This window comes from Protomyctophum bolini (assembly GCF_963924005.1).
Source record: "Protomyctophum bolini genome assembly, chromosome: 7".
Classification (NCBI taxonomy): domain Eukaryota; kingdom Metazoa; phylum Chordata; class Actinopteri; order Myctophiformes; family Myctophidae; genus Protomyctophum; species Protomyctophum bolini.
Genome location: NC_137868.1, coordinates 20,479,813 through 20,502,069, shown reverse-complemented (window position 1 = coordinate 20,502,069; position 22,257 = coordinate 20,479,813). Strand labels below are relative to the sequence as shown.

At 41.4% G+C, this 22,257-nt stretch overlaps 1 protein-coding gene across 1 annotated transcript in view; it reads right to left on the bottom strand.

Moving 5' to 3' along the window:
• Positions 1–1,024: 1,024 nt before the first annotated feature.
• The window catches only part of tsnare1 (T-SNARE Domain Containing 1), a 121,799-nt gene continuing 100,566 nt past the window's right edge, over positions 1,025–22,257 (bottom strand). Inside the window, exons 11-12 of the mRNA XM_080767205.1 lie at positions 22,100–22,213; positions 1,025–2,295 (exon numbers count right to left, since the gene is read on the bottom strand). Of these exons, the coding sequence (XP_080623331.1) occupies positions 22,118–22,213 (96 nt within the window). The 3' untranslated portion in view covers positions 1,025–2,295; positions 22,100–22,117. The remainder of the gene's footprint in view (positions 2,296–22,099; positions 22,214–22,257) is intronic.

Here is a 22,257-nt window from a genome sequence, read left to right as displayed (position 1 = left end):
CTGTGCTGCCGCCGAGAGACAAGAAAACAGCCCAGGGAGAATGAACACATGCATGCACAACATAATCGCCGCTCTTAGAGATCAAATTAAGCCTATTACTATCTCTGCAAATAAGTCACCCTGCAGATGAATGTAAATGCGAGGGGCAATTCGGCAGGGTGGGAGAGTGCCTGCATGGCTGCTATTGATTAGCCCACGGATGAGTGCTCTGAGCCATCACAAACCTGCAATTGATGTGTCCGAGGCGCTCCGCTTTGACGCTGTGTGTGTGTGTGTGTGTGTGTGTGTGTGTGTGTGTGTGTGTGTGTGTGTGCGTGTGTGTGTGTGTGTATGTGTGTGTGTGTGTGTGTGTGTGTGTGTGTGTGTAACTGTGTATGTGCAAGCTGCATGCATGTCCAGTCCTCATTGGCCATATGACAAAACACAGACACACACACACACACACACACACACACACATCATTTTATGTTGTTGTTCAGTGATGACTTTTATATTGTCCAACATTGCTTTTCCATTGATAATTTCAACCAAAACTAAAATACAGAGATAAATACAGATAATAGATGCTCAACTAACAGATAAATTATGTTATCAGTCGATAAAAATACACAGAGGAAAGCCCCAGAAGAGAATATAAGTACATGAATACACTAAAGCTCTGGCTGCCCGGCCTCACCCTGACGCTAATCTGCCGTCGTCTGTTTGTTCCGTCAACGTCGCCAACAGGTTACGAGAGTCAAGGGTGTCTTACACTTAGTCGTGCACCGTAAATAGCAGATCTACAAACTCGCAGCGTGTCGCGGGTGCTACACGTTGTGAGCTTGTAGATCGCTGGATGTAGCTGAGAAGTGGTCTAAGTTAAGTGTCCCTGAGCAAGACACTTAACCCATTTTGGGCGGGAACCCGTTTTGGTGTTAGCATTACGTTATGCTTTAGCTATTTAAAAATAGCAGATCTACAAGCTCATAGTGCTCCACCGAGTGGCGCTACGAGCTTGTAGGTCTGCTATTTTTGAAAAGTCGAAGAACCACTGACATAGAAACATAGCTTTTTCAGAAAACTGTCAGGATGTAGAAGACATTTTTAGAATCTGATCCCCGGTTCAGACTGGGTTAAAGGGGAATTCCGAATTGGGAATACCACTGCAACTCCGTACGACGGCAAATTGGGCTGCAACCCAATTTGTCCTTCGGGGACACTAAATAAACTTGAACCGTGAACCACTCATTTTCAACATTGACTACTACTCAAGTACTTCAGTTTTCCCCACTCGGAGGAGGCTCACACTAGCTATCTTTCTCAAGAAACGTTTATGTTTCGATCGCGATGTGATGAAAAATTAGATCCGAACCTAGGATGTCTGATCAGCAGCAACTACAGTGACGTAGTTTTCGAGTAAAGAGCCATATAGAATATCCAATGATAACAGTAGTCTTACGCATGCGTGAGCACGTGCGTGGGTGAGCAAGGTGCTGCCTATCAACCGGCTCAGGGTTACAAAAAGTAACCTACTACAAAAAGTATTTTTTTTGCGGTGCCGTTTCAAATCCATATAAAGCGATATAAATCATATATATACGTAAATCGCAGACAACAGATGACTATTAAAACAAGGATATATACGTCAATAGCAGACAACGTGGCATAGTTCAATGTTGAAAATGAGTGGTATTCTCCTTAAACCCCTAACAACTCCTCAAGCGCTGTGTTAATAACACTGTGCTAATAGCACTCACTCACTGCTCCTCCTAATAGCGTTAAAGGATGGGTAAATGCAGAGGACAAATTTCACGTACATGTGCAAATACAGTATATGTACAGAGATACAAATACTCCAAAGGAGTATATCAAATGTATTAGGGCTATTTCCGGTGCGTGAGACGGTGTGCTAAACCAAGTAAAAATCAGGCATCACAGTGTCCACGAGGTAGCAGCGCGTCAATCAATTATTCATTGGGGAAAGAAATAACAACCAAAATCAACAGAACCTACCCCACTGAGACTTCCGAATGCAGCCAGAAATGCATGCACACACACACACACACACACACACTGGTGAGCACGCCGAGACGCACGCACAACCCCATCGGATGCCAGAGAACAGACAGAAAGAAAGAAAGGCCTCTCTCTTTTCCCGGGACGGATAAACATGTAAACACGAGGGTGGGACATGATGGAGTAGGGGTGTCGTCGCAGGGCAGCTCTCTCCTGTTGGAAGCCAGCTGCTGGGGGTCAAGGGTCAGATGGAGTAGAAGCAGTGTGGCCACACAGGTGCCGGCACCACGACAGCTATACCTGTACAACACAAGAACCCCAGACAACACGCATCAATCATCAGTCCAGCCGGGACTGCTGTCAGAAATTGTGACCCCATTTTTGAGTGGTGCAACCACTCCAAGGAACAGCAATGTCTGTGTTAACCTATGTGGCTATGTGACTATGTGACTACCTATGTGACTATGTATGTGACTACCGGTTTGTGACTTTAATGAGTACCAGTAGGGGCGCTGTTGTGCCAGAAACAGAGAGAGAGAGATAGCGCTGCACTGTTGCCTGCTAATGAGAGAGGGGGGGGGGGGGGGGGGGGGGGGGGGGGGGGGAGTTGCAACACTCAGTTCACTCAGTGATTTTTTTTTTTCTACAACTGCACATTTTGAAATCATTGTTTTAAAACATTTTCACAAATACAAAAAAATCTAATCATTTTCAAAAATGAATGTCAAACATTTTTCAAAAATATACTTTAAATGCATAAAAAAAGAATAGTGAAGATTGCCAATCTAAAAGTCTTCACTCCACGGCATGTTGTGAGGTTGTAGAGCAGCTATTTTCATTTTTTTAAATGGGACATAAGTGGATATATCCCCACCAAGCACTATAACGATAACTATATTGTTCACCATTGTCTTTGTTATAAAATAAAATTGTATTTTGCGTCACGAGTTGAAAACCGTTGGGAACCCCTGGTGTAAACCATCACCACGCACAGGGTGGTGATGCTCCAGTTTGAGTCATCGCTCTGGTCTGGATGAATGAATCATGCCGTCTTTATTAATAGCAACCAAAGTGGGAGAGTTAGCACAAGCTAGTTCACAGTACGAGCTAGTTCGGAAAGTAAATACATCTACGTAGGTGTGCTGAGGTGACTGGTGAGACTCTCATCACCATGGCTCATTTTGTAGTATTCCCTATAACTATTAAGATTAAAGCCGATTCTACGGCTTCAAAACCAGTAGTTCTCAAACTTTGTGTTTAAAATACTTTCAAGATTTTTCAAAAATAGCAGATGTGATGTGCATGTGCTGTGAGCTTGTAGATCTTCTATTTTTAAATAGCCAACACTAAAATCTAAAATGACACTTAATGGGTTAAGCAGCTATCTCCAAAAACCACCTTGTACTACTGTCAGGCTGCTTTCCTCCTTGGACCTGCGTTGGCTTTCCTTTTATGAATCTTTAATTGGTAAAGAACCAATTTGTACTTTTTATTCTCAAAGTGCCACAGGGTTTGTGGGAGGTATAATTTATGATTGGTGGTCAATGTTGGGGCTTTAATTAAGTCCGGGCCAGAGGTCAGCGAGCAGGAGAGATTGGAAGTGGTTCATTAATCACCAACAAGCCAACTAGGCCAGTCCCTGAAAGGCCAAAGAGCATCACTTTTATCTGGAATTAGACTTGCTTGTTGGCCACCAGTAAAGGTATAAGTAAATTAAACCAAGGCATTAGGAATATGAATACACTAGGTGTGTTTGAAGGAGCATGGTTATTTTGTAACATGGACTGGTGTCCATTGTCAACTTTTGTTCAGGCATTTTGCTGCTAGCTTTCAGTACTGGCTACTTGGGTATAATATGTATACACTTTTTAATCACTTAAACCCCAGCATCTGTATTATGGGGAAAGCTTTTGCAGAAAATAGCATAGATCGGTTATTTTCAGCAGAACCTTTTCCCACAATAAGATAAAACAGAAAGGACACCTATAGAGCCCTGAGGTCAACCATGTAGGGTTTATTGTCGGTGCCGACACCGACAATATGACACTTTCACAAAATGTGAACTAAGATTGGCACATTTGGCAGTTGTCAGAGGAAGCTATTTACTGTGTGAAACTTCAATAACCTTTCAGTCCAACCTTGCATCAACAAAGTGTAATAATAGAGTTTAAGTGGCAGACTAATCGATGCAAAAAAATAATAAATATTTTTTTTTTGCGTCGATTCATTGATGTATAACTAATTACAAAAACATTACATATAAAAACACGCTTCAAGATGATTTGAGCATAACAAATCAATAGTTGCTCCATATCAGCCCTAATCAGATGTCTTCTGGCCACGTGTAGGAGAGCTCTGCCAGTCATACCCATCAAGCTCTGCCTCAATGCCACATACGGGATCTGCTTGTAATTACGATGGCGCATTAGTGCAACAACATGGCTTCGCGTGTGGTTAGGCTTAGGGACAGGGTTAGTAGTGGTACGAGTCGGACCAACGTACCGTCGGAATAATGACACATGAAGTGAGCACAGGCACCACCCAAAGCTGGTCACTCACCGTTTTATTTATCACTAATTCTTATGAAGGAAAAAACATTTGAGGGAAACTTCCATGATCAAAATAACTCCAAATGAAATAGTGACGCACCACAGATATCTCTTTGTTGCAATGATACTACTACTGTACAGCAGTACTTTGTCTGACCAAATGTGTCTGGGAGATTTAGAGGTCTCAATCCGCGAGTGCGGTCGATTTGTAGTTGGTGGGCTGGGGTACTTTCCTGGCATCCGTCTCGCTCCACTTCCAGAGCACAGCATCCAGATGCAGGGGGGTGATAGCTCATATCAATCATGGGCAAAACTGTCTCGGAAGCAGGGCCATCGATTGTCAGTCAGTGGTTGGATGAATGGCACCTCTGTGCCGTCACGGGGACTTGAGCCAAGAAGCCAGGTGGGAGAGAGAAGGCGCTGGAGAAGACTTTAATAGGGGCCTATCTCTAACACCCGGCACAAAACGGTGCAGAGCAATGACAGCTAGTTTACAAGTGACGCAGTTATCATTTTCACGCCCGGCGCCCATTGTGTACAGTAAGTGCCAGATGTATATACTTGTGCGGCTGCCCATGGGTGTGCTCATCTTAACCACCTAAACCCCTATATACTTGACCGGGGTCCCCCACGGATATACTTGGTATACTTGGCCTCCTCTTTTTTCCCCTCAACGCAAGGTGTAGGCAGGGAAATCTGTTGGCGCAGATTTGACCTGTCCAGTGCAGTCCCTCTGCACAATATTTCCCTGCTTTGTAGATTGATACAATACTGTTTAGGCAGGTTCCATCAGAATTCAACATGGTAGATGACATTGCTGAAAGACTGACACTGAGGTAAAAAAAAATAATTAATGTTGGCCAGATTATCTATATTGAATTGTGCGAGTGCCCAGTGGCTTCAATTTGCTGTGCTGGGGGTCACCAAAAACATAAATCAATAAACCATTTTCAAAGCACTTGATTTAGCTTTTATTTATCATCATTCTAATTAATAAGAATATAGCTAATAAGAAATAAGAAAAGTGAAGAGAGCGATTATCTCCTCACAATAAGTCCAGTGAGGAGAGATAATGACAGAGATAGGGAGAGAAAAGGATATGCAATTTATTTCAATTACGTTTAGAATATGTTCAAAGACCTTCTGTGTTTTTCTTCCTCTTTGTGCAGTAACAGGTCATCAATATCAATTTCTTGGCTCCGGCACATTTAACAGGTGTATTATGAAGAACCTGACTAAGAGGATGGGCATGTGATTATTAAGTTGATATGTCAATATGTCATCTTGGACAACAAGGAGGAGACAGTACAGGAGCAAAATATGCCATCAGGAGGGCCACAGAGTATATGTGACCGGGGACAGTGGTTTAATATACAAGGGGGCCATGGTCATTTTTCAGTTCTTTACATATTATGAAACTGCACACTGCACACTATAACCTTTCATATGATGTATTGCTCATTGAAATTGAAAAATGAAGAAGATATGACCATTTGAAACTTGTTGAACTGGAAACTCCAAAGTACAGTATTTGCCATTCTAAGATTTCAAAGTATTTAGCATCTCTGAGCCCAGGAATGGGTGTGACAATAGATACTTGTCTCCACCCCTATATACTTGCATAAACACTCCCCCCATCCACTAACCACTCCCCCCACTTAGCTGTCAACTGCACAGAATGACTTGAGTGGACACTTAGTAAAACCAAGTGGGCTCTTAGAATAAGAATAAATAGAGATGAGAATGAGTTTGTTTATTTTCACATACTTGAAATTTGCATACTGTGACAATGACAAATAAGAGTGGCATAAGAATAAAATACAACAGTTTAACATTGCACTTTCCCTGTGACTAAATACATATATACAGTTTAAATTTGCACTTTCCCTGGGACTAAAAAGTATAAAAGTTTAAAATTGCACTTTGCCTGGGACTAAAGAGTATACAGAATATAAAGTTTAAAATCTCACTTTGTCTGTGGACTAAATAAATATATACAGTTTCAAATTGCACTTTGCCTGGGACTAAAGAGTATACAGAATATAAAGTTTAAAATCTCACTTTGTCTGTGGACTAAAGCAATATATACAGTTTCAAATTGCACTTTGCCTGGGACTAAAGAGTATACAGAATATAAAGTTTAAAATCTCACTTTGTCTGCGGACTAAACAAATGTATACAGTTTCAAATTGCACTTTGCCTAGTGTGGTCAACAATGTTCAATCAATAATATGACACACGTAATGAATGTTCAGGCATGCAACACAATAGCTAGGCAGTTTATAAATGTTACACTCGGACAGTCTTCTTTGGTGCTGTGGACTTTGGTTTGGGGCACGTTGTGTCTTGTGCATCATCACGACAGAATTTTCTGATTTCTTTAAAAAGATATTCCTGACGGGCTGTGTCCAGTCCAGGTGGGGGTTGTACTGGAAGACCATGTACTGGGGGTAAGACCTTGGGATCTTTGAGCAGCTGAAACGCCACTTGTGGTTGAAATCACTGGGAGCGGTCACATATGTACAGGTATATACATACTGTATATATACACATACCGGTATACAATACATACATCAAATTTCTACTTTGATATTTCTGTTTGATTGGCAGGCTTTTGTTTCATCCCATTATCATTATATTGCACCCCTTTCTTCAACATGAATCGGTTTTTAATCGGTTTTTAATCGTTTAACTCCAACCCACTATAATAAGTGAGGGGCGCTCTTATCATCGTACATCATCCATTCATTGTCAATGGGAATTTGTGTATAGGACAAAAATAGCCGTTTTGCACATCCACATATGGCATAATTTCTCCATTCATTGTCAAGGGGTATGTAATGTTTGTGTAAGACAAAAATCTACACTATAGCTGAATAAGAATAATTATAGGAATGCGCAAGGTGTAGGCACACCTGACTTTAAAAGGGAATGGAATAAATCAAACTGGCTTAATTCAGGTCAAACCTAAAACACACTGATGGGCAATCCAGAGACTAAATACAACTATGTGCCTTACATTGTGGCCAGAGTATCCACCGTGTAACCAGCAATATTGGAGTTATAGCCACGCCACCAGGAGGCACTTGTGCCATGCACTTTAGACCTTGGTCTTCGTTGCACCATAGATCATCTAAATGGGGCCCTAAAATCCGGGAATACCTGTCCTTGACTGTGCTCGGTTTAGAGTGCCAAAGTACTATTATGACAGAGTGAACACAGTTGGTACGTACAGTACGCTGATGGCAGTCTGTCAGGAGTGATCCACCGTACCGTGTCTAATGTAAAACACTATTGCATTTATGAATTCCCAGCACTGGCTGATACGCAGGTCTGATTGAAGTGAGACTGGCTTGATCAGACTGGGTGAGACAGCTGTAAGCCAATCCAAAGGAAGACGCCATGAATCTCGCCAAATAAAAGGGCCACCAATCAGCTTTAAGTAATCCCAGATCTCCCTGAAAACCACTGGCAGCTAGCACGTGCCTGCTGGGAGGTGAGGAGACAGCCAGTCAAGCGTGTATCTGTGTGTTCAATGTGTGTGTGTGTGTGTGTGTGTGTGTGTGTGTGTGTGTGTGTGTGTGTGTGTGTGTGTGTGTGTGTGTGTGTGTGTGTGCGTGCGTGCGGGCATGCATGTGGCCGCACATGTGTGTTTCATTTAGATTTGACAGGAGTAATGACCACGGAGAAGCATTTTAAATATTTCCCCTCAACTTGTACTAATCATTTCCCCACAGCTTCGGGAGCTAAAGAGGCAGGCAGGCATAGGTTCCAGATCACCCCTGTCACACTGTTGTCTCCCAGGATGATAGTCACAATTTAGCCCACTCCAGTAATCCCCCAGCAACAAAGTTTGGAAGTTAGGTGAAGACATGGAAAGAGATAAATAAGGATTTTCATTCTAACTCTCTGCAACGGAACATTTATCAAGCTCACTTTACTGTATGTCCCTCTACTAGTTGTACAGTACCTCCCACTAAAAACTAAAAACCTTATGGACACAATCATTGTACACAATCATTGGTCAATCAATCACTATTTAGTTTTAGGGAAGAAACAATCTGAACCATAAATCAGTATATAATTCACCAAAACACCAAAACAATCGGGAAACTCTCATTATGCTCTCACGGACTAAATTCAACTTAGCCAGTGGTGAGAAATGTGTAAACCCCGGCAAAGTTTGGAAACTGTTCCAGCCGTGACAGGTTGACTGAGTAACACATCTGCGAGCGCAAGAAACTTCTCCTACTTAGAGGAGAGAGATTGAGAACGTCAGTGACAAATGTCTTGCATTAACTTTGTTGTTTATTTTCCCCCGGAAGAAGTGAAATAACCCTATTAAATCAAGTAGTCACTCGGCCATTAATCTCAATGCGGCCGACTAGTCCCTCAAAGCTAATGGGGTTTAGAATTTGCATGAGGCGAGTTTACCCACAAAGCTTGTGCCTATAAGAGGATTGCTGTTTCAGACAGAGAGCTTATTGTCACACTTGTTCACGGACATGGATTAACGGTACTAGGCCCAAAGAACTCCACTAACTCTGCCTGCACGTTTCCCTTCACTGGAACAGATCTCTGTTTCAAGGGAGTGATTTTCAAATTAAACCGGTAACAGTTATATATGCACCCCTTCCATTTCTCCTCTCGCACTCGCTCAGTGATGTTGGGGCTTTGTTCACTAGCTTGAAGAGCATTCATCCTTGTGTGTGTGATAAATAACTCTAGTCACTTAAAAAAAAGTTAGAACAACAACAGCTTCTGGCTACTGCTAGTGGCTCAGTGAAAGCTAAAAAGCAACTCTAGGGTTTGGGAGATTGACCACTTAAACTCTATATACTTCATTGACCATGGTCCCCCAAGGGCTCTGTACTTGTGTCCCTCCTTTGTTCCCTATACACCATATCTCCTATAACAAAAATAGCTGCTCATAACATGTCACAATGCGTTGAGTTTGTAGTCTTTTTTCCCAGAATAGGGATGTTAGGGTTCATATGGTTAATGCAGCATGGGTGGAAAAAACACCCGCTAATAATTCAGCATCTCATAAATATGAAATAATGTCTAATTTATTTGCGGTGTCGCATCATTCCTGCATTCCTGTTCTGTGGTGTCAACTTAGCTTATTTTTTTACATGATTTGAATAAGCCTCTTTCAGTATGAGCCTGTCTGCTGTGTTTCATAGTGACTAAAGCAGCTTTGGATGCTAAATTTAACATGCATCCACTGCATTAATTCTTCAATATTTACCAGCTGTAAAAGGTGCTTGAAATGTGGATTGATCCATGTTTAAAATTCAGCATGGAAAATGACATAAAAGAGTCGTGGACAAGTTTTTTGACAAAGTTTCATTTCATTTTTTTTCTCTCTCGATGCAAAGGAAATACTAAAAGACTATGTTGTGAAATCCACTTTCCATAGCCAGTGTCTTGATCTGCAATATAAGCTCCGAGGCTCAATTTAATTCAAGTTAACAGCGCATTTTGAGAGTTGGTCCTGGATTGCATAATAGCAGCTCAAACAGTACAAACTGCTGTGACACAACATCAAAGCAAAAATATTATTCTCCAGATAAATGCGGTGTCTGTGATATGGATGAGGTACAGTATAATATAGATAGACTGCCAACAAAACCTGTTTTTAATCCCCCTTAATTTACCTTGTGTAAATAAGAGAGGCAAAGCACAATAGCTATCCAAGGCTTCTACAGTGTCAAAGCTGCTTTTTCAACGTAGTATTAGTGTGACCAAGTACACGTCTTTATGTTGTTTACTCTCACAGTAATGAATTTGTACAGTTTTCAATCTTCAACACAATGTGGATATTAAAGCTGCAATCTCATTCTCTATCCGGAGTTTGGGTCCCTGCGTGAGCATACAGCTGTTTATTCTGTTATACAGTATTTACCTGCTTTCCTTTGCCTTGCATTTCATTAATTTGCACACAACTAACGACTACAGTGACAAGGACTGATTTAGTGACCAATTGCACCCTGATCCAGGTACCTTGATCTCTCAAGAGAAGACACGGCAACAGACTAAAGCCACTGGGAATGCATCATTTCAACTGGGGAAGGTTGTGAATTTAACCCTAGAACACTAAACTTAATCTGTCTTGAGAAATTAGTCTACACAGACATTCAGTCACAAACAATACAGCGATGCTGTAATGATGGGATGGTTCTGTATACAGTTGGGACCTCATCTTTTTGTATTGTCTTGGTGTTATGTGCTGCTCATGAGTTGTTTTTGATGTGGGTGTTTGAACAGACTGTGAAGACATTGACAAATATCCTTCGGGACAATAAAGATTATTATTATGGCTGTATACTGTAAACCTGATGTAACCTACTGTACATGTTTCATGGCGGTCTCCTACATCTCTGTGTCTCATTATAGCAACATCAGTATTTATTTAATAATTTTAATAAGAATTTGAAGGTTTTCAGAAAACCTTAGGTTAGGTTTTAGAAGGCGTTTTTAGAATCCGTCTCAGGTTTAAATGGGTTAACAAACAACATTCTCGATATGTTCACATTCTAAGTGCTCACGTGTTAGTCCTGTCTCCCTAATATTGTGTCTGGTGGAGTTGACATAACCCATTTAGACCTGAGACAGATTGATGTTAGGAAGACAAATATTTCAACTCAAAAACGCAGAAGAACTGGGATTTTTTTGGTGTCTTAAAAAAACCCGCTTGTGAGTAGTAGAGGCATCAAACAGCAGCTGATAAGGAGCATACTGTCATTCTCAGGCAGTGCTAAAGGGCACACTAATAAAAGCTCTCACAGCAATTACTGACAACGTGATAACAAATAATGTGTCATCTCACTGCCTAATTACAGTCAACACCATGCAGAGACATAAGGCCTACAGGCTTCTCAATAACCACACAGTCATACATTACTGTATTACATACTGTATAATCATCAGTGGTGGGAAAAAGTATACTCCCTTTTTTTCTTTGCTTAAATAAAAGTAGGCTATCAATATTGCAATGTAGAAATACCTGTACTGTCTGTTACAAGTATAAAGGTCTGGAATTCAAAATGTGGTTGAGTAATAGCAGCCTACAACAGTACTTGTTTGTGCAGAATGTCCCGTTACAGGTTTTCAAATGTATAATAATATTTTGAAAATAGCAGATCTACAAGCTCACAATGCGTCGCGATCGGCTATTTTCAAATGGCCGAAATGTAAATAGGGCTGAAGTGGTTAATGTATGTTATGTAATAATCAAAATCTACAACGTCGTAACTAGTAACTCAAGTTTTCAAATAAATCAATCTAAAACCTCAAAAATGGAGTTAGGTGGTTTCTTTCGGACAGCACCGATCCAAAAGCGTGGGGGGGGGGGGGGGGGGCAGACGAAGTGAGAAACTTTTGACATTTCAATAGCAAAAACCATTAAAAATGTTAAGAACAACAAGTCATAGATTTATATAGCAAAAGTGTGACTGCTGGTAAAACGTATTTGCTGCTTCCACGGAAAATCGCATGATATCCGGACGAGGCTACACACCCCTGTTGATAATTGCTATTTTGTACAGTAGGACAGTGATTCTAAATCCCCAAATAAAAATGCTCATGGTATACATTATTTGTAATCATTGATTGTATGGACAATTTCTGCAATGTAGTCAGCCAACAGTTGCTTCTCTGATACATTACAGGATTGCAAAACATACAGTATGTTCACCAATGCTGGAATGCTCAGGGCAGCTGTTATCATTTCAGCCTGAAATCTGACATACACAGGGTAGTCTTCCCAGTTCCAAGTACCTAAAATGAAAGGCACAAGTTAATCTAAATTCTGTAATGAATAGGACTGTAGTCACCCGGTAAATCCACCAGCTGAATCGTGGCATCAACAGAAAAGGAGCAGGAGCAGAATGAAAGCCTCAAAAAGGGGGGAGGGGGGATGGGGGGGTTGTCAAATGCCCACTGTACTGTACTGTACTATACTTTTCATATCTCGATTTCAAGAGGAGCTGCTTTCGAGCAAAGTAAAGTCATGAAAACGAATTGGCAAGAATGAAAAGATCCCAGAGTGGTTGGAAGAAAGACCCGGTAGAAAGACTTAGAAACACATAGAGGCCTAAATCTTCAATGGCGATTGAGTCCACATAAACAAGTGAGTTAAAATGCAGTATGTTCCACCAATTTTCCTTTGTATTAAATCTGATACATTAAAAGCCTTAAAAAAATACAAAACTTTTAACCATAAAAATTTTTTATCCACTTTCCTCGCTATCCATTATCCCAAAGTCATTATGATAGAATAAATGGAATCTGAAAGAAGTCTCCTGCCTTGCCATTCCTTCTGTCACTAGCCTTGAGAGAGGAACACCCTCTTTCTCATCTTCACAATTTGCCTCGTACCTAATGTCCCTGTTCCTTCTTCTTTATCACCATAGACAGACCGCCACATAATGCAGAGTCACAGAGCATGGTGTGCTAATTTGGCACATGAACTTATAACTGTGCCATATGACACATCGCGTTTTTGAGGGAATCTTTAGGAAATTCTTAGGAAATCACTGTTCTTTTTTGTCCCCTAAATTTGATCCCACAATTTTGTAAGCCATTTTTATCACCTGTAATCCTGGGCACTACTCTCCCTCTGCCAACCTGGGGAGAGCCCTGAACTTAGCTAATGTTTCCTTCAATGCATGAGGAGTGAGCATGCAGGGCGCTTCATATCACCTGACAGGGGGAGTTTCCCCTAAGGTTGGACGTAGCCCGTGGAAGGAACACGTTATTCCAAAGTCCAAACAGATACTTTCCCCATCCATAGGCACCCTGACTGACTAGGGGGAGGCTACTGTTCTTGTAGTGGTTTATACAAGCTCACAGCACGTCACTGTGTGCTGCACTTTGAGCTTGTACAACTCAGCTATATTCTCTTCTGGGGGTCCCTGGCACAAAACATTTCCAGATGGGCTCAGTGGCCACATACTATTACCTTTTGGCACGAACAAGTTTGAGAACTAGTGATTTAGAAGGCCTCAGGCCTATAAGTGTAATAATAAGTTTGAGAACTAGTGATTTAGAAGGCTTCAGGCCTATAAGTGCGGAGCCATCAGCACCAAGCATATCTGTATTGCTGTATTGTATTTGTTGCAATAAAATGGTTACATTTATGGTGACTGTTAAAAACAGAACTATAAAAACTTTCACTTAACTTTTTTGGTCCTTTACCTGGCATGTCCTGGTTTACTTTGATCACACTTTAAGGACAGCTTGCAGTGCAAGCATTTAACTGCCTGCAATGCTGCTGCTAGCTGTATTGCCTGCATGTGGCGAGTAAAAAAGTTCCAATGATTCAGGGGCGTAATGAGGTCATTGTGGGCCCCGGTGCGAGAATATTTTGTAGGCCCCCCACCACCGCGGCACCGCCATAAACAAGTGTGCGTGCGCGTGCCTATGCGCGCACACACACACACACACACACACACACACACACACACACACACACACACACACACACACACACACACACAATAGGTATAAACTAACATTACAGGTGAGGTGACCGGCCACACAATTAAATTATTCAATTAAATTCAAAGGGGCTTTATTGGCATGAGAACATATGGTACAGCATTGAGTAAGTTAACAGTCTTTGTATTGAGTTTGTGCTTGAAATGTACTGTAATTCTGCAAAAAAAATAATTAAATCAATCACACTAGCACCAGCCTTTCAGCACCACATGCAGACAGCACCAGCTGCCAAGCTCAGTGTCCATACAGTATATTCATCAATAAACAACCTGCCCTGACTTGGGCACAAAAACAAAACTACCACAGCCTGATGTCTCCAAACTATCAAACATAAAAATAAAAAAACACAGTTCATTATATGCCACTATAAAACTCACTTATTAGATGGTCACCTTACGGGCCTTGTACTCAGCAAAGTCATTTATGATGCTTCTCAGGTCCAAAGCCCTCGCTCTGCAGTTCTCAATAGAAAGCGTAGCCAGTCCACTGAGTCTCTTGTCCCATGCTGCTCCTTAAATAAGTCTTTATCAACTTTAGCTTGGAGAATGAGTGCTCTACACTCTACAGTGACAGGTATGGTGAGATATAACATTAATGCAGTGCAAACATCAGTAAATGATGCCACTATATGTGTCCCTGTCAGGGCTAACTGGCACATGACAGCACAGTCCTTTGCAATTTGCAACTCTAGATTTATTATAATGATATAAAGTGACCATCAATTTGCATCTGCTTGCATTAAACAACATTAAACTCACCAACATTGCAGCTGTAGGGAAAGCTTGAATATCCACTTTGAAACTGCAAAGCTTTTGTTTCATAAAAATACACCGAATATTTTTCCCACTCAGCTCTGCACTTCGTTTTCTTCTTTTTTTAGTTCTATCTCACTACTAGAACTTTCTGATAAGATTGTTGGCACTTAAGTTGGCTGTCAACAACAGCGTCCATTTGTTTTTTCAATGTTGTGGACCGGAGCGTGGTGAAATAGTTGCTAAGATATGATACTGCATAATGATTGGCTCTGCTGCATGCCTATGAAGAGTACTGGCCAATGAGCTGTGCCTAGCGCCTTGCTAGACACCAGGTTCCATGTCTTCCTCCTGTTCCCATAGCTCAGCTAGCTGCCCCTTCTGCTTGTGTGTATGTGTGTGTGTGTATTCACAAAACAGCGCCCGTCAGCTGTTTCTTTTCTTTTCTTCCCTTCCCCTCATGGGCCCCTAGGGGGCGCTGGGCCCCAGTGCTTTGCACTGGCTGCACTGCCCTATGTTACGCCACTGCAATGATTTATTGCCAACATTCTTCTACAACATCTTTGATTTTGAATAATGTTTCGGTGCATGTGAATACCACAATACAATGCACACATTACTACTGTAAATTTGCTATAATGTAAAAAAAGAAATTCTATAAAGAAAAAACAGACAGATAGGTACTGTAGAATAGCACAACACAACGCCATCTTGTATCTCTCTCTCTCTCGTTGAGGGCATACTGTATACTGTACTGTAGCTCTTCAGTACTGTTGTGGAGGTGTCTGTAATCCTCTGTGGGCAGCCATGCATAAAAAAGCCCATCTGATCCCAATCTCCGGCGTCTTTATGTTAGTGACACTGCAGTAAAGCAGCGACCTCTGATCTCCATCATTAATGGTATATCATTATCACTCTATTTCAAGAGAAAACTCTGCAACACCGCTACACTCATTACTGGGCGAGAACAACCTGATTATCCAGTGGCCTTAGAGATTGGCCAATCAGAGACAGCGCAATAGCCTGTTCTGAGAACAATACGACCTCTGAACACAAGTGACTTGCAGCGGTCAGTTAGCCATTATGACACTGACACTGTTCTGTTTCACTTTTTATTTTATTTTTTACTTTAAAATCAGCTGTCGCAGTGATGTAAAGTAACTATAAGTACATTTATTCAAGTACTGTACTTAACACTTTCTTGACGGAGAATTCTTCAAAATAATGGCCCAGAGTGTCAGCAGATGAGGCAGATTTTACTGTGAAAAGCGCCACCATCCATTTCTCCCCAAAACCGTGAGGTATAATCTTCCATATTAACGCTGTCACATCTAAGGTCTCTCTAGAAGTGTTTATATTCCAAACGAGACGCTTCCTGAAGTCAGAAATGAAGACAGAACATTGCCCTTTTGGTCGTCGTAGATTTAGTCAGCCCGTAAACAAGGAAGTGAACGGCATTGCCCATGCGCGAAACATAAAGAGATCGCTGAAGAAGGAAAGGCAAAAAACAAAAAAAAAAAAAAAATGGTTTGATATCAATAAAATACCTAAAGACTCCTATACAAATTACACGTCCAAGGTTTTGATTCTAAAGACGTGTATACACTTCATTAGCATAATTAGTGATAATTGTATTTCCAATTTTCAGTACTTCTACTCCACTAGGCCTACAGTAAAGTACATCTCAAAGGATATTGTATGTTTACTCCACTACGACTGTGGCTCAGGAGGTAGAGCAGGTCGTCCAATGATCCATGGGTCGGCGGTTCGAATCCCAGCTCCTCCTGTCTACATGTTGAAGTGTCCTTGGGCAAGACACTGAACCCCAAATTGCTCCCGATGTGCTGGCTGGTACCTTGCATGGCTTCCGCCGCAATCGGTGTATGTACTACGATTATTTGAAAACTTTACTAGTTATTAGTACATGAGCCACTTCAGCCCCATATACCGGTATGGCACAATGATTTGTATATATTTTATACATTTGAAAACTTGTGAAATGGGACATTCTGTATAATGAGCACTTCCTACTTTTGGGATTCTTATAGCAATAATTTTTTACTTTTACTCAAGTAAATATTGGATTCCGTACCATTAGAATTTCTACATTGCAGTATGATATTTTTACTTAGTAAAAAAAATGTAAACTTTTTTCACCGCTGCCTGTTTCGGCATGGCTGCATTTAGTGGCTCCCATAAACACAGAAAAGACAGAGTGCCGTTTGCACATGGCACTGACATGCATATTGAGAAATCTCACTCTCCAAATGACTCTGTAAACAAGATGTGAGGGTGGCGCCGGTAACATAATTCGGGGGGAATAAGTGTCAGGGTGCAGTTACTGCGTTATTTAGTGCACAATAAAGAGCCAGCCTATTGATTTGAGAGCAGAAGCGGCTCCCCAGTTATTCCTGTCATCGTCACTCTCATTAAACTGATGTATGGCACTTTGCTATTCTCCTCTCTGCCTCTGCTCTGTCTCCTCCTCCCTCTCTCTTTCACTCTTTGTGTCGTGTCCCCAGTTTTACTTTGTTGAAGATAGAGTGAAAAGTACATTTTCGCTTCAAGGACCTGTGCAGTTATAAGACAACAATCACATAATAATTTAATCGCTTGAAATATATATGGCGGAGAATAAATGAATGATGGCTTTAATAGATATGTAAAAAGTAAAAAGCTCAATATTATTTATTGTCTTATAATCCACATTAACTCTGGTGTATTATAATGTTATTATAGGAAAAACATTTTCATCTTCCATGCGTTTTCTGGTGGTGAAATAATTGAAATACTACCACTTATTCAACTGCAATTATAATAAAACTATAGGTTGAGGTGGCCCTCACAGTTCAGGCTGCTATATGCGGCCCTCACACCTACATCGCACCACTGATCCGACTGACCGGTATGTCTGAATCACAGTGTCAGTGGATTTGTACCCAACTGTCTGTGTCCCTTTTGTGCCCACATAATTATGGAGATCTCTGGAGATGGGCTTGTTTATGGTTGTGTTTGAGTCTGTGAGTCAGAGTGATGTGGCTGTGGTCCCTTAAGCCAATTTTAATATATGAAGGTAATGTTTCATGCTGTGGTAAAAGAAAGGCCCAGGGAAACTAAATATATGTTGATGTTTGTGCAGACCTCAGACAAAAACCTGCTCAAGCCCAGGTTGGACGGTCTCTGTTCCAAACAAAGAGTGAAACAAAGGCTTATGGATGCATCTGCTGTGCTACTGAATACCCCCTGACGATTCTGCAAAGTTTATATGGTAGGGTGTCGGACTAATGTGTAAACACTGCCGTGCATGGCTGTTATTGGCAGTTGGCGGCGACACCACAGCTAGCGCGGCTGCCGGAAAATGCACTCGTGCTCTCGCGAAAATTGATCAATAAGCATGAGCAGTTACCTATAAAAATACACTATGTATGCAAAGGTCAATGTTTTCTTTTCCTTTGAAAACATGTGAATAGTCTTTAGTTTACGGACACAGCTTGGGGGAACATTTTCCACAATACCCCATTCTTTGTGCAGACAAGACTCTCTTGCTGAGATAATCAGTGATGTCTCGTCTCCCCAACGAAGACCACCTGTGGAATGCCACTAGTATAGAATCAACTTGGCCTCAATGCTTTTTCAGCTCCAATCAAAAGGAGTAATCAGACATGTGGAGACGAGAGAACATCGATTTGGCTCGCTCTTTTTATGAACAGAATGCTTTATTCCACAAGTTTTCAATTTCCTCCCACCTGGCGGAGAGTAGGTTATGATCGATAAGTGATGCAAGCAAAGTATTGAATGCCAAGTAATCTGCTTTTTAATGTTTAACTTCAGATAGCTCTTAAATCATTTCTGGCTTTCGGCGATGCAGAGTGCAAATGACTTATTTCTCTGTGAATTTATCTCCGTCATCAACTGAAGTGACAGCTGATAAGAAAGCAAGGCTTCATAGCAGCTTCAACAGACAGCTAGATTATTGTGTATAGAGGCAGCAAATAGAAATGTTTGACTTAGTTGATAAAAAAGTACAGCACATCTAAAATCCATCTTCAGAACAGAGTGTCTGTCGGTATGTCCAGCCATCCTATTAAAACCATTTGCCATTTTAGATTTCTTTGGCTATTCAAAAATAGAAGTGTGTTGTGCAAGTTTGTAGATCTTTTGGAAAAGTGTGACAATTAGTGCAAATATTTGAATATATATATACACACTGTATATATATATATATATATATATATATATATTTATATAGTCTTTGGCCTGACAGCGCATTGCGTGTTCGAGTCCCGTTCATGACGACCTTTGCTGCATGTCTCTCCCCTTCTCTCTCTCCCCCTTCAGTCTTCACTTGATACTATCAATAAAGGCAGGAAAGGCTACTTATAATTGTGAGGGTCCTTGACATGAACAAGTTTGTGCACCAATGATTTTTTTCAGAAAACTGTTTAGAAAAAAAGAAGGAAAACAAAAAGACACTTATAGAATCAGCCTCAGGTCTGAATACATGTTTAAACCCTATGTGTTTTTCCTCTACAGTCTACACCAATATATCGCTTGCTGAAAATAGGTGATCTACAAATTCACAATGCATTACAATACTACAACATATTTTCACAGAATGTTTGCCCCCAGAAAATGCTAGGGTTATAGTGTTACATTTGTTCTTTTTTTTCACGATTTTGCAACCCAGTTTTTTCACCCAGTGCCAATTATCTAATGTAATCCTGGGCGCAACACTTCCTCTACCAACCTGGGGGGGCAGCGGTCTGACCTCATGCCTCCTTCTATGCATAAGGAGTCCAAGCTGCTTCTTTTCACCTGACAGGGGGGAATTTCCCTGGCCGGACGTAGTGCGTGGAAGGAACACGTTATTCCGACCAGTTCCTTTCCCCTCCATCAGGCGCCCCGGCTGGCCAGGGGGAGGTAGTTTTAGAGACCAGGATTACTGCATGTTTTTGTGAGGGTACCTACCCTAGGGGACACGAGGAGAACATGCAAACTCCACAAAGAAAGGCCCTTTAAGAGAGGCCTGAGGCCTACCATTGCGTGGCACATCTATGCACGGAATGTCTATGTTCACAGGCTTCTGTGTGCGGCCTAGAGGGCATCTGAGCATGTACTACACCATACCTCTTACACCATGTGTCCTTTGGGAAACTGGGCCATTAAAAGAAGTGTGATTATGTCCCACTCATTCGTGACTCACTGTGAATCATTCAGAGCATTAGTGGAGTGGGACATTTCCACTTGCTACGGCTGTTACCATTGAGCAATCTTTTTTCTATAGGGGGTGATATGTGACCATACCTCTGTCTAATCGTATTCAATTACTGCATGATATTTTGTTTTTGTAAAGGTGTTTTTTTAGGTCATTGAACATGCCAAATGAGAATAAACCTTTCTCTAGTTAATGTGTGCAACGTGTAGTCCAACCTGCATGACGGTTAGACATCAACTTCTTCCCCCTCAAAATATTTGCCTTGGAGTTGCTTTATTTTCTCATTGTTGCAAACAGATCTCCCTTGACATTTGCAAAACACAAGCCAGGTTGGCTGATGCACAACTTTTGCATGGGGTTTATGCTGCACATGCACAACACACTATCTTCATGATAGCAGGTTGTCTGGTAAATGGTAATGTGACTGACCGGAGGGACTTAAGTTTCGTTATTCCTCTCCAACCCATACTCAGTTGGATCAGCATTGTGTGGCTCATGAAGAGCTATTCTCAAGGTGGCCCATTGGAGAAGGCCATCTTGGCATTTTAGATTTTGTCTTTCTCCCCGTCTTTTCCGTCCATGCCTTCACCGTAGTACCGGTCATTGAGGTATCATCAATAGTACCATAGCAAGCACAAATGTATTTTGTTGCTTGCGATATGACAGCTTCAACAGCAGTCATAGCTTCTATGTCTGCTGTTGATTTCAAATCATGGTTTGAAGCGAGCAGCTTGGTCCGCACCAGCTGACAGTGAAAAGTCACTAAGTGGATATGTAACAGGCATGTCTGCTGTTGATCAACTATTACCAGTTCATGCTGTGATTGGAGTTCCAATTCACCATGGAATTGTCCGGAACCGGAATTGTTGTTTTTAAAAGCGCGGTCCTCTTGAATTGAGTTGTAAGAAACATCATAATTCATACTGTGCAATTAATTTGTGCTTGCTATAGAGTGTCGCAGTCTCGCCCCCCTTTCAGAACAAATAATTAGTAAGAAGAAAAACAAAACAAAAAGTGTAACCTGCCTTTTTCTTCTTCTTTCTAATTATTTGATCTGCCCAAAACATTGTGTTCATTGTCATGATTTGTCAAGAGCTGAGTTGGCTTTTTCCGCTGTGTAAACGTCATTAAATAAATACTTTTTAAAAAGCCTATAGGGGAAATGAAAGGGTAATTATTTCCTGGGCCACTTGTCGTTCTGAAAGGGGGCGGGACTGCAACGCTAGTCTAGACTATGGCATTGATGATGTTACCTCAATGGCTGGTGCTATGGTGAAGAAAAGACAGGGATAAAGACAACTAAATCTAAATTACCAAAGCTCTGCTCTCTGCCACCAACAGAGGCCTTCAAGGAAAACGTGAAAAGAGCCCATTTCCAAACAAATCTTAAAAAAAAAAAAGATAATAATAATAAGCGCCCAGGATATATATATATTTTGTAATACAGAGGTATATGGTCACATATAACCCCCTATAAAGAAATTGCTCAATGCTGATGGTGGATTCATGAATGTATTTATGTATATAGAAAACTACATACCCCTATATAACTATACAGTATTTCCCACTTTGAAACAAAAAAAGCCTGTTGGCTGCTGGACTACATTATCACTCTCCAGTCCAGCCTGGGAGGTAGAATGCTGCTGGCTCGGAGCAAGATTAGATAAGATTAAGGTGTAAGATTAGGCGTTTGAAAGATGTGTGGCCATCTCCTCCCTGATCTACTGTGATCACTGAATCCAACGTTTTCACTTAGAGCCGGACCCGTGACAGATTATTTTTAAGACTGATGACAATCCCAATTGTTGGAGAGTCCTAGACCATTGGTTCTCAAAGTGGGGTCCGAGGACCCCCAGGGGTCTTCGAGAGGATCCAAGGGGGCCCCAGCTAAATGATTGATAGTTAGGAACCAAGAGGACTTTAACAGGTCTGTAACTTTGACAGTGTGTAGATGGAACCGAGTTAATGGACTCGTAACAGTTATGGAGGTCCGTGGCCTAATGAATACCAAACTTGGGGTCGCTCAGGCTCCTTTTTTCAGTGCAATCTTAACAGTCTGAGGAGCAGAAGATGAAGGGTCTTACCATACGCTTTGCTTATTCTCATTTTCTTGCAGAGGCAGCGATGATGATGACGATGACGATGAGGATGAAGACTCCGCCCGCAAGCAGGTAGCACTTCCTCTTCCTGAGCTGCCTCTGCAAGGATAAAGCACAGATATAAGAGGAGGTAGGTGGACATC